A 12,925-nucleotide genomic window follows, 5' to 3' on the forward strand; every position below is an offset into this window, starting at 1 on the left:
CTCCACAAACATTGTGAAATTAGCTTTTGAAATGTGTCTAATGCAGCAAAGGAAATATCCAAACCCTCAGTAGATTCCTGACAACAGTTAAGCAAAGTGTGCCAACCTCTTGTCAAGCAGTACACTTCTTACCTTGGGTAAGCATTTCCAAAAAACTGTTTTAACAGCTGAACTCGTGCAAGATAGCCCAGCAGTGGGTATACAGTCATCATCTGGAACAGCAGGAATATTCTTGCAACAAATGACATGATATCATCACTGGGAAAATTATCTAGAAAATTCTAAACAGAGAAATAATGTTACACTTATCAATGATGGCTTGATTACATGTACCTGCTGATGTTTAATAGCTGTGTAGAAGAAAGAAAGAATAAAAGCCAAGTAACTACAATTGCTAAATGAACTCCATAACATGAAATACCCTCTCCCTCTTTTACAATTGCCTTGCCACCAAATTTAAAGTGATTACTTATTATTACAGGGCTGACGTCAACTTTCATGTTAGCATTAAAGAGGGAATTATTTTTGAATCTTCTGAGGATCCTCAAATAATCAAGGCTGTGGAAGGGCCACCTGATTTTTAAAACAGATGGATTTGTATTACCTGATATAATTTCCTATTACCTGATATAATATCTAGAAATTAAAACCAGATATTTAATCAGTAAAACTTGACCATATGCAAGTCAGGAAGGGATCATATACTACAAATGGGAACATCTGAAAAAGTTGTATAAGACTTATGTTTCATGGAAACATACGCAGGCTTTCTAAGTACTTAGGATAACTACAGAAAATAAACGGGAAGAAAATCACTTGACAGCTATTATTTAACTGTGGATTTCACCCTCTAACATTATTTCAAATGGTTCAAAAAATAATTTCACAGTTAGACAATGGTACCAGTTCTAACTAACCTTAAATGTTGCCTCATTGCTAAATGTTATGCAAGAGACACAGAACACCTGGCAAAAAAATGGATCATCAATTGATAACTCCGCCCTTTGAGGAAATTCAGGGTGTGGGAATCAGTCTTCCTATAAGCAGATAAATTACTGTCTTTCAAAGGGTGTTTTATGTGGTTCTGTTATCTGAAGAACTCTGCTGGCAAGGCTCTCCATAGAGTTAGACTCCAAACCTACCCATAGCAAGGACTCCTACCTAAATGAGCTTGCATCCAATCCCAACAAGTGGGACTGGTTATGGCACACAAAACTAAACATAAAAATAACACTTCTCAGGATTAAAGAAACTGCAGAAATTAAAGCTCAACTGTTCACTTGTTCATCTTGCTCCTTCTTCATCAATTCCAGAGTTTTTATTAAATGCTTGTTTTTCAACAGAACCACTGGCAGCCAGACATGAATATAAATGAGATAACACAAGCATTACTCATTTGCTTGTGGTAGTGCCCATGAGTCGTTAGCCAACTGACCAGAGTGAAGGACAGACGTGTCTGCCAGGGTGAGTCATGAAGTAAGAAGCAGCAGCAGCAGACCTTTTTATGATACACATATTTTAAAAGATCACGGATGAATATATACTGCAGCAAAATATCTCACCTGTTCAATACATTCTTTGGACAGTGGTGGAGAAGGAAAAGATGCAAAAATTATCATTCCAACATACAGATATGTTAATCCCACCAGGAAGTATGCAATAGAGAGGTCTCTCACCTGAGGAAAAATAAATGTTATTTTGGCCAGAACCGACGCACCAAAACAGACAAAATAAAAACTTCATGCGATTATCCCTATTGCTCATTTATTACTGTTACTTTTACATTTATTACTGTTTTACATTTATTACTAATACTTCTACATTTTCAGTTTTACTTTCTGTTACTTGAATGAAGACTTCAAATCTGGTCCTGGATCAGATCTGAAAACTGCAGGAAGGCACCCCGAAGTGGAGCTAGACAAGCATTATGTATGTATCTAAATGAAGAAAAGGCACCAAGAAACAGACATGCCAATAAATGTAGTATCTTATTGCTGGACACACAAATACAGACTAGTTATTAAAACAAAAAAAAAATAAGAAATCCTCTTGACTTTCTTATATTCACACACTCTAATAAGAACCTTGGGATACAGAGACAGCCCATCAACACCATATGTTAAATCTCTTGTCAGGACTAAAATCTTGCAATTGAAGGCAAGTGTGGGTGTAATGTAAAGGACATTTTTAAGGAAGCTGCTCTGAAACCTAAGAGAATGATCTACACACGCTGGCTCCAAACGAGAAACGTCAGGCTTTTATAATCATAGTGTGATAATGGAAGATTTAGCTAATACACTGTTAAATAAAGAATACAAACAAACCACAAATAAAAAAAGAGGCACAAATAAGAACAGAGATATTAGCTTTAGCATTGTATTTTATAATGATTCTTTCATTTTAAATTGCTTATCCAATTCGCAGATGAATTTCTATAAATACACCAGGTAAGTGCACTAAATAATACTCAAAAATTTTTAGGAGTGTGCTGATGCTATGAGTCATATATTCATATTTAACTAGATTACATATACCTAAATATGGATTTAAACCTTAACTTCAATGTTCACTTCAGAAAATTTTCACTATCATTATGAGGCAACTAATATATAAAAAGATTAACAAATAGAAAAAATAATCAAAAGTTTTTGAGCAACATTTAGTATTGGAAAAGCAGCAGCAAATCAACTCAAGCACCTTACAAAATTACAGAGCTCACATAAACGTCGGATTGACCTCACACCCTTGTACTTACACGTTATTCTTCTACATAATTTCTTTTTTAGATTAAGTGGGAAACCACTTGTTTCTAGTTATTAACTATATTCTGTAAAAGCTTATGCTACACCACAAAACTCTCATTACCATACAGCAAGCCATTTGTTCAGTGGCTAATAATAATCAGCTTCTTAAACGATTACTCAGCAGTGCTTTAATACATGACCCTATTTTCCTGTGATCGAGAAGCAAGTCTTAGTGGTGCAGGCACAGCACCAAATTATTAGGATCAGTAGTACTATTATTAGGCTTCCAGACCAGGACCATGATCACGGCCTTCAGACAGTTCATTGTGCATGCGCAAAGCTTGCTCACATCTCTGCATGGAAACGTTTCCCTAAGTGCTTCTTCATACTGCCTCCTTGACAAAAGCAGCATATCCTATACTTTTCTGGGGTCTTCCAAGGGCAAGGGGGTCCCTGAGGAAAGTATAAAATATTAAATTACAAGTTTCAAGAAAAGTTCTGAAAGAGTCCTGCTTTTAGTGAGGGAACTGCAATCTCCTGCTCATTTTGCAAGTGCTTTTGGGCTAGAAGATTGATGCCTTTTTCCCATCAGTCAACGATATTTCTCATCAGACAAGAGCACTCTATTTATGTCTACCCCGACGTGGCCCTCACATCCCTGGCAGCTGCACACTTCCAGCAGCAATCTCTTCTTCCGGTTAACCAGTTGCATGCAGCTAGAAGATGCTCCTTTAGTTAACACTCTCCTTGCACTTGTCACTGAGTAAGGACTATCCACCTCCATCACAGGTTGAACAACAGCAGTGTCTTTGAATTATTCCCAGAATTGCTCCTGGGATTTATTTAACAACTACATATTCAGAAGCATTAGTGCCCATCCTAAAATGAGATTTTAGGAAAACTAAATTTAAAAATCTAGATTTCTTACAGGTGTGTGAACCTCATAAGGTTCAACCAGGACAAGCCCAAGGTTCTATACCTGAGTTGGGGTAGTCCACAGTTTCAGTACAGGCTGAGGGATGATATGATTGAGAGCAGCCTTGAGGAAAAGGACTTGGGGTTGCTGGTTGAAGAGAAGCTCGACGTGAGCTGGCAATGCGCACTTGCAGCCTAGAAGGCCAACCGTATCCCGGGCTGGACACTTTTTCAAAACACACAAGATCTTCCTAAGGCACATCTTTTGGCAGAGCCTGTTTTCACATGCTTTAAATTGGGCATTTTTGGTGTATTCTACATGCATAAAGACAGCAGAGTAACTTGCAGCTGTTATCTGTACTCAGCCTATACACAAGCTCTAGAACCAACAGTAAAAAAATTTTTGCTGTGTCGAGTACTTGCAGTTAGGACAGCAAATAATACAAAACAAAATTCTCACTGCTTCCTTTGGACTACATTTGATTAAGTATAGATAGCTAGTGTGGTACTACCTTTGATTATACTAACCAGTTCATGTTTTTACTTTTCATTAATTTACTTTTTCTCAAACATCTGTCAGCTTCCTTGAAAATATTTGCTTCTGCATACAAGTCAATTATCTTTGTACAAGAGTGTGTGTTTATGTATGTAACAGGAACAGCTTCTGATCACTGCTCTCTACTCTTGAGGAGACCCAGGTTCACTCCCTGAAGACCTTGACTACAAATAATGATTAGATTGCATAATTCCAGATAAAAACAATGGACACACGGAGAGAGATAAAAGGATTAATCTTATGTAACAGAGCCATAATCACATCTTTCTATTTTAAAACTTACATTAAGACATTTATAAGCAGAATAGACATTACTGTGATGGAAGCAGCCTAGGCATAAATACATCAGTCCTAACACCTCGAGTTTATAATTTAAGATTCAAATGTAGAAAATACAATTGAAAGAAGGAAGTATTTGGGGGATCAGAGTGGAAAGGATATATCAAAGACAACACGCAAGTCACACTCCATCAGGATTACAATTTGCCACCTGCCAAGCCCTTGTCAAGTATACCTGCACTAACACGTAGATTTTGGGGTGGAATCTGGAGAATATTCCCTAGCTGCAGTCACTGCTGACCAGGAGCTTCTCTGGTCAGATGCACAGAACAAAGTTTTACAAGTGCTTCTGGAAGAACAGAAAAATGATTGACCGAGGCTGACAGTAGAACGAAGACAGAAAGGAGCCTCCTAACAACAGGATAGGTCTGATAAATCAGGTGGTGGTAACAAAGAAAACTGAAAGTGCAAGATGTTTTATCGCACTCTGACTAGTGCCCAGGCACGGCATGGACCTAAGGCACAGGATGGGATGTAGCACAGTGAAGGCTCTATGGCTCTACAAATATTTCCTATGTGAGACTGGAAAAAGCAGGCAACTTTCAGCCTTGTTTTCCCTGTTGCATGCAATGGTGAAAATGGTGCATTTTTTCCTTATTTTCCTCAGTACCACACTGAAAGCTTGTTTGTAGAATAGTCTCTTGGATGGAGAAGCCTATGTCAGTGCTTAGTAATTACTACCATATTACAAGTACCTTGTGATCACTTCATTACAGCTTGGCCACTTCTCAAAAGAGAGATGCTACCTTTCTAACATCTCAACAGGACTCTAATCCATATAATAAAAATAGATTTCACCTGTTCAGGTATTAAGGGCAAGTGATAACATTTAACAGGATGACAAAAAAGTACTTCACCAGCATACAGAATGCTGTACATAATTTTAGCTGGAAAAAAAAACAACGGTAGGGGCACATCAACAGATTTTGATTCTCTTGACAGGGAATAAATGTTTCAAAATTGCAGACAAACGAATCATCCACAGCTTCATGCCTCCTGCAGCTACCACCTGGACAAAAAACACCTCCTCACTCCCAGCCTTTCCACCAGGCAGGTCCATAAGCAATTGTTAGGAGACAGCACTAGCACATTCATGCCTGTAGATCATGCTCTGGGGGCTTGTGCAACATCAGTACAATTGCTCTGGGAATCATATCACAGATGCGAATTAGAAAAAAACCCACCAAAAACACCACAACAAATCCCGGTTTTTGTGACTGGGTTAGTTTTCTATGCAATTAGTTTCTAAACCAGTTGATTCTGTTGTGTATTTATCGTACAACGATAAATACAAGGAGGCAGCAGTGGGAGGTGGTAACAATGAGCTCAGCTTTGAGCTGCAGACTAAGCACACTGTTCACAGAGCTTCTCCAGGCTGTGTTCCTGACGGCTGGCTTACTCTAGTGCGCTGCTCTTCTCACACCCACACCACGGTAGGGGAATAGCCGCCAGAGGAATCCTCCCCCAGTGTGTGTTTTAGCTTTGGGCAGAGATACACGCCTGTGACCAGAATGGAAGCTGCTATTGTTTTGGATTTCTGACTCCATAAAAGGAATGTTATTGTTTCTCTTACTTACTTTCCACCTCCCCAAAGAATTTTCTTATGACCACTAGTTTCTGCAAGTTTTGTTCAAGACTAAAACAGTACTTTTCGCACTTGCCAAGTTCTATGCCTTCTCACAGAACTCTGATGGAAGTGATATTGTAACAGGTCAATCCATGAAACAGTGGAGTCTCCATTCAACTCCCCATGAAACATTGATATTAAAAAGTTCTTGTTCATATAAATACATAGGAAAAAATACCCTCAACATTATGACCTTAGATAGACATTCGAAGAGACCACTATACATATGTAAACCCCTCGCTCTGGTCTAGCAGCTTAGCGAACTAATCACAGAACATTTAGTTCTTCAAGAGCTTCATTAACATGTGCAAAGCATTTTGAGTCCTTGATGAAAGGCTCTTGTACAGCTACAAACAGGGAAGGAAATCGCTAGCCAAAAAAACCTCCTAGAACTGCAGAGAGATTTGGTTTCCCAGTACAAACCTTCCCTACCATTCTTAAAAATGCTCTTTCTTTGCAATCTGAACACTCCTCTGCAATTCCAGGGTCTTGCAGAAGGGTTGGGATCCATGCTAGGATTGACTTGGAAATTCAACTTAAGCTCCAGGGTGGGTATCAGAAAAGCTGAAAAGTTTTGTTTTCTTTCTCCAGAGCTCCACCAACACGCTCTTTAGTGTTAAACTATTTTCAGAAATTCTCATAAATCCCAACAAGCTTTCCTGGAGGGGAATTCACAGCTCCTTTGCAGACACAGTCACTCACAAGCTGGCCTGGGTTCACAGGGACAAAAAAGTAACTATGCAGATTACTAAAGCAAAACGTCATCTCACTGCATTGGCACATGTTCTACACTTCACCTCTGAATAATCAAATCAGATATATTTTATCTGATGTATTGTGTAGGCAACCGGCTCTAGGTGGCCTTGCCTGAGCAGTGGAGTTAGACAAGATAACATCCGGAGGTCCCCTCCAACTGTAATCATTCTGGTATTCTGTGATTCTCTACCAGTTTTTCGTACAAAGATTTGTAAATATTAGCTGTATGTTATTGTTGTTACAGCTAAGATTTTAATTAAAAAATGTGCAAGAATCCTGGAAAGTATGGAGGAAAAAAAATAATCAAAATAATTACAGTAAACACGTACTGTAGGACTCAATTTTTTATCATGTTTACTCCATTTTATATTCTATAACGGATATTAAGGAAGAATACAGTTCCACCTTCATGAGCAGTACACAACTTTCTAAAGGGCAAAGGGCGAGTCCAAAAGCCACGTAACAAAGATTGTCAATTCAGTCTTCAACTTTGCGGATTTTCTAAATAGGGTCAGGTTTCTCTATGAACCTTTACTTGGGACTGCGACACAAAACTACTGAAGGAACCCTGAGAAAAGATTTTATCTAGACCTGTTCAGGACTCTGCTAAAATCAGTCCCGTGCGCAATATTCCCCAGCATTTTTCATTCTAAAATGGGTCAGTTTTTCTCAAGTCTTATAAGACTGTCCAGACATCTGCCTCTTGTGTGTGATTGGGCCATTTAAATACCAGCGTGACCACAAATAAGGCCAGGGCACTCCTCAAAGCTTTCATTGAAATACATTTGTAATGCATCTGTAATTCGTTGGTAGCCAGTAAAAAGTATGTACAACTGGTTTCTTATCAGATCACAAAAGTAAGTCACATTTTGTGAAGCTATTAAAGTCCCTGGACTGATTTCAAGAGAAGCAGACAGGAAAAAATTAGTGTTGAAATTAGTGTCGCCTGGCAATCTAGACACAAATCAGCACAGTCTTGTGAAATTACTTACATTGTTTTCTTGATTCCTGTTGTTTTGAAGAAGTGTGATGACACAATTATGGATGAAGAAGGCAAGTGTCAGAACCCCTGTGAGTTGAGGGAACAGGACTCTAAACTCTAAGGGAGGGAAAAAGAAAACAATGTCAAAATGCAGAGGACACAGTGCTCTGGAATCTACCAGTAAAAACGTGAAACGCCGTGTTGAAATGGGACAACCTATCTTATTTTTGATCACAGTCAAAGCAAACACTTAAAAAAGCATGAAGACAGTGCTTACTATGTCACACTCCCCAGCAAAGTTTCTTGACAGAACCCAATGATCAAAGATCATTAATTAATCCCAGATTTACACATTTGTTGAGAAGCTTCTCTGCTTCTTAACAGTCTAACTGAAAAGCATTTTTAAGGCAGGAACTGATTGCAGTGAGAACCCTGGACAGGGAGATGGGAGGGAGAAATCATTTGCTCTGTGGGCAAATTGTCAAGAAATCACTTGGGCTACTAGAGGAAAAATTACATCTGTAGGTGTTCTACTTATAAAACAGGGCATAAATAAAGGTAGAGCAACTTCCTGTCTTATCACAAACCTTACAGATATTTTTTTGTGTCCCCATGGGAATAGCCTAATACTTGAAGTATTCTGTTCATGGCATCGTGTCTGTGGAAGCGCCCCAACTGGTCTAGGAGTTCAACAATGTTTAACATTAAAGCACCATCTTTGTTGGTATTATATAAGGACATATGTACTCTTTAGAGCACTAACACCAACGAGAGATCACTGAGCTAGCTCAGAGTATGGCAAGTATCCAGCAATGTAGCAAAACACGCATCAGAGGCTCACAAACCCTCACAGATCGAACCACAAGGAGCTCCACAGAAACATACAAACATATTTAAACTCTGTTCCTCTAAAGAGCTATGAAGTTAGCAAAGTAAACACACCCCAGGCAGCTAATGAAGGGCTTATCTAGGGTGAGAGAATATGCTTTCCCTAGAGCTGGATTCACTGTATCTTGAATGACTAACCAGCACCATGTGCTACTGACAGAACTGAGAGTGCAACAACTGCCGGACTAGTTCTCCTTCCACTACTTTAATGTCAAAACCAACAATCAAACTGACAGATTCAGAATCTCTTTCAGCACTGCACTTCCCCCATTACTACAGCAATCAACAGTAGCTGGATTTAGCTATGTGCTTTGTCTATCTCCTAGCAGTACTAGTCATGTGGCCAAAATAGTGCAACTACTGTGCCCTCTACTTCTTTAGTGACTTGCAGCATACATGCCCTACTGTAACTCATTTTACACGAGGACTGCTTAACAGATCCTGGATTTCAGCTGCAAGATGACTGAAACCTGGTTTCTTAGACTTCAGCTGGTTCCCATTAAACATGGGTTAGTTAATGAACCACAAGTTGGGCAAATTTTTCTCCTGCACCCTCAGAGTCTATAGATATCAGGCCATGTGAGGGAGCATTTGAAGACTGCTGGGGCAGTTCAAGATAAAACCATGTTTCTGTACTTGCAATGGAGCAAGACCAAACATTGTGGTCTATCGATAGACTGAGCAGTACAAGCTTGAGTATCATTTCTACTTACAGACAGCATTGAGAAAAATTGCATACAAAATAAATCACGACACTAACGCAGATGCTAATCATTCAATACTTTGAAATCCAGATTTTGACACTGGAAACAGAAGTAGTTTGTTAGTCTAAAAATTCTGCCTTAAAGTAAATGCAGTGATGGAGGAAAGCAGACAGCATGCAGAGCACTGTTTCAGAGCTACCTGCATCCATCTATAGGCTTGTACTTATGCTTCACTAGTCAGGAGGATTCTAGGCAACCTACAATACTAATCCAACTTATCAGCAAAGCATCTGCTTTGGTCTTGCTCTCAGTCACATTTAGCAAAATCTGTCTGGCTTTGAAGACTCAGCCACACAGGACAATAATTTTCCTTTTTTTTGGTGACACGAACAAGCTGAAAAAACTGTTTAGCATAGCCTTTCACTTCTTCCTTGCCATTCAGATCGCGAAATGGGGTTCTGAATGCCTGGCTGAGAGGACGAAGGAATAATCTTCAGCAGTTATGGAAAAACGAACAAACAGATTCTATGATCTAGTAGGAGGTGTTCCTCCCCATGGCAGGGTGGTTGGAACTGTGGATGATCTTCAAGGTCCCTTCCAACCTAAACCATTCTATTATTCTATGATAAAACCTGGGAGCAGGGAGGGTGAGAAGTGGAATACGGAGTTTTGAGCAGACCTCTCCGCTAAATGTACATGGAATATACTACTTCAGCTGTTTATTCTACTTACTATTGTGCCCAATCAATTTCAGTTCAACTAGAGATGAATCAACCCAAAGGGAGTGGCAGAAGAAGACAAGGAATTAGTAGCTGCAAGACCACTGCAATTGTGATGTGAACACACTTAAATCAGTTGCATTTCAGATCAGCAACTTCACTCAATGAACTACTATGTGTAGCTTACTCATTGAGCTGTTACTTTTCTTGCCCCAGCATGTTACCATGACTCCACAAATTAGATCAGATTCTATTAATAACACAAACAATTCTGTGTTTCTGTATTTCATCTCTATCTTGCTACAGTAATTCAAGCCCCACCCTAATGTTATCAGTTATTCTTGTTTTCTTCTCCAATACTACATAATTGGACCTAACAACAGTTTGCAATCCATATGTAAAATAGTTAGCCCCGTGCTTATTGTGACTGGGAAACAAAAAATTTACAAACACATAAACCAATCCCCAAAAAGGTGCATATCTCTGAATTTTGTGTAAGTAAATAAGTAACTTTTGAAGGACAAAATACTTTTGTTTCTAAGAACAGGAGGAGTGATACAATTCAATAGTATAGGCCATAGCTCCTTGGAGTTAACCTGTCACAGAATTTTGCCTGTTGTGAAGGATGGGGAAAACCAGGTAAGATGTAATCCTGCATCTCTCATTTCAAGCCTCCTAAAACAAGAGACTGATCTCCTTAGACTCGATCACGTAATACATTTGTTTATGACTGTGACATCTCACACAGTAATTTGTTACAGTAATGCAGAAAGAACAAACAGCCACCAAAACTACATACAAGAAAGAAAAGAAACATGCTGGAGAGCTACCGGGTATTCAACAGAAAAGAGCTAAGACTATAAACTGAGATAGATTGGGAGCTACAGGAAAACCATACTCGTAAATTATGGTAAATGAGATATTTCATTTAAAAAAAGACAGTACGTGGAGAATTAAAGAACCTTTACCAGTCAGTTTGTATACAGTTTGTCATTTGTAACTGAAATAGGCATGATCTGAAAATGGTGCAGCTAAAACGTAATACAGGCAAAACAGCACGATGGCAAGTTCCCTGTCACATGATTTATGTCGGAGATACCACCGGTGGACACTGCTAATTAAAGAGCATCACTGGAAGAGGCATTCCTTGTCACTTTCTCACAAGGGATCCTTCCTGAGACTCTACATGCAACATCAGACAGTATTTCCTCATTTTACTTGTGTCACAGAGGTATTAAAAGTTAAATGAGAAAGTCATTCACTAATAGCTTAAAAAAAAAAAGTCTTAAAACCCATCATATACGTGCTTCATTACTGCATTTTAACAATCTTACCTGGTACAAAAAATTCAGTCTCTGTAAACCAGTGGTATTCTAAATGGATTCCCAGATGAGCAGCCTTTACAGTAACCAGAAAAACTAAGTAGACAACTGAAACCGTACCTAGAAAAGACAAGAGCCAAACACACACTATAAGGCAGTATAAAGTATTTGTGCTGTGATTTATTCTTGCTCATCCTACCAGTTAACAGTAGCCCAAAAACTTGGTGCTGGTATTCATTCTTAAAAACACAGATTAGGCCTCCTTCTTAATTTCTTTCATAGCTCAGAGAAAAATAACACACTTGCACCCGATGCAAGCTTTCAGCATGTTTAATGTTCTCCAGATGCTGCACTACTGACAGTGTAAGAAGTACCCTGCAATCTTTGGTGCTGGGCAGGTAAGGAGATCTCTAGGCAGTAACAGATCAATTCCAGCTTCCCCTGTCAAGATTTTAATCTAACACGAAACAAAGCTGGCCACAGTACTGCAGCTACTACAATATCTGTTCAGTTACTGATTTTTTTAATCAAATGGCACAATGAGATATGAATTTTTAGTGCAGCCATGCATAGTCATAGTCTTATTGAGAAGATGAAAGGTTCTCTACTTGAAGATCACTTTTAAAGATAAAATACTTTATATATAGTTTTCTAATGATTAAGGTTTCTGTAAGTGTAATGATAAGTAAAAGTGCTTAGGTTTCATTTCACAATCTCAAAAGCTGCCTTCAATTTTTTCTTGTCCTATAAACTTCAAAGTTCACAAAAATTAAAGCAACTTTCAACAGCTTTTGAATTACATAATTATCTAGCAAAATTATAAGAAATTTCATATTTTAATATTCAGGTTATCAAAATAAAACATAGTTGCCCACAATAAAGTGATCATTTTTAAACAAGACACAGTTATGGTTAGATCTCTCTTGATAAAGTATTACCTTATCCCTAATATTATACCTACTCTACATAAAATACCTTTTAAACAGAAACACTATGACTTACCCAAGTTCCTGTGGTTGTTTTTCATTTAGCGGCTCCACCAACAGCAGATTCAAACTCTAACTAAGTGTCACACTAGAACGGAGGACAAACTATACCCTTAATTCCCTTTCTTCTTCTTCCTTTCTACCTCCATCTCCTTTCCCCTTTCATCATGGGCTTTAATGCCATGCCCTTAGACTTCTCCTAATCCATAAAACATGGCCAAGCCACTTGTCATCCATGTGCTTTATACACTTCAACAATTCTAATTGCCTCGGTCTTCTCAAGGCATGGAAGCAAGAAGCCACAATTTTTCTCCTTGTAGCACAGAATAGGCCAGGATACAGGGAGCCAGGGTAAAGCACAGCAGTAGGTAATGCTGGTTGACTGAC

The 12,925-nt window shown here is 38.7% G+C and overlaps 1 protein-coding gene across 3 annotated transcripts in view; it reads right to left on the minus strand.

Moving 5' to 3' along the window:
- The window catches only part of SLC38A9 (solute carrier family 38 member 9), a 44,663-nt gene that overhangs the window by 11,837 nt on the left and 19,901 nt on the right, over positions 1 to 12,925 (minus strand). For 2 of the 3 annotated variants that reach the window (XM_054054463.1, XM_054054461.1), the window contains 4 exons: positions 11,565 to 11,672; positions 7,930 to 8,036; positions 1,563 to 1,676; positions 133 to 281 (listed from right to left, as the gene is read on the minus strand). In XM_054054463.1, the coding sequence (XP_053910438.1) occupies positions 133 to 281; positions 1,563 to 1,676; positions 7,930 to 8,036; positions 11,565 to 11,672 (478 nt within the window). The remainder of the gene's footprint in view (positions 1 to 132; positions 282 to 1,562; positions 1,677 to 7,929; positions 8,037 to 11,564; positions 11,673 to 12,925) is intronic. The other variant, XM_054054462.1, reaches the window with a different exon arrangement.

Source organism: Cuculus canorus, chromosome Z (assembly GCF_017976375.1).
Source record: "Cuculus canorus isolate bCucCan1 chromosome Z, bCucCan1.pri, whole genome shotgun sequence".
In the NCBI taxonomy this organism is placed as follows: domain Eukaryota; kingdom Metazoa; phylum Chordata; class Aves; order Cuculiformes; family Cuculidae; genus Cuculus; species Cuculus canorus.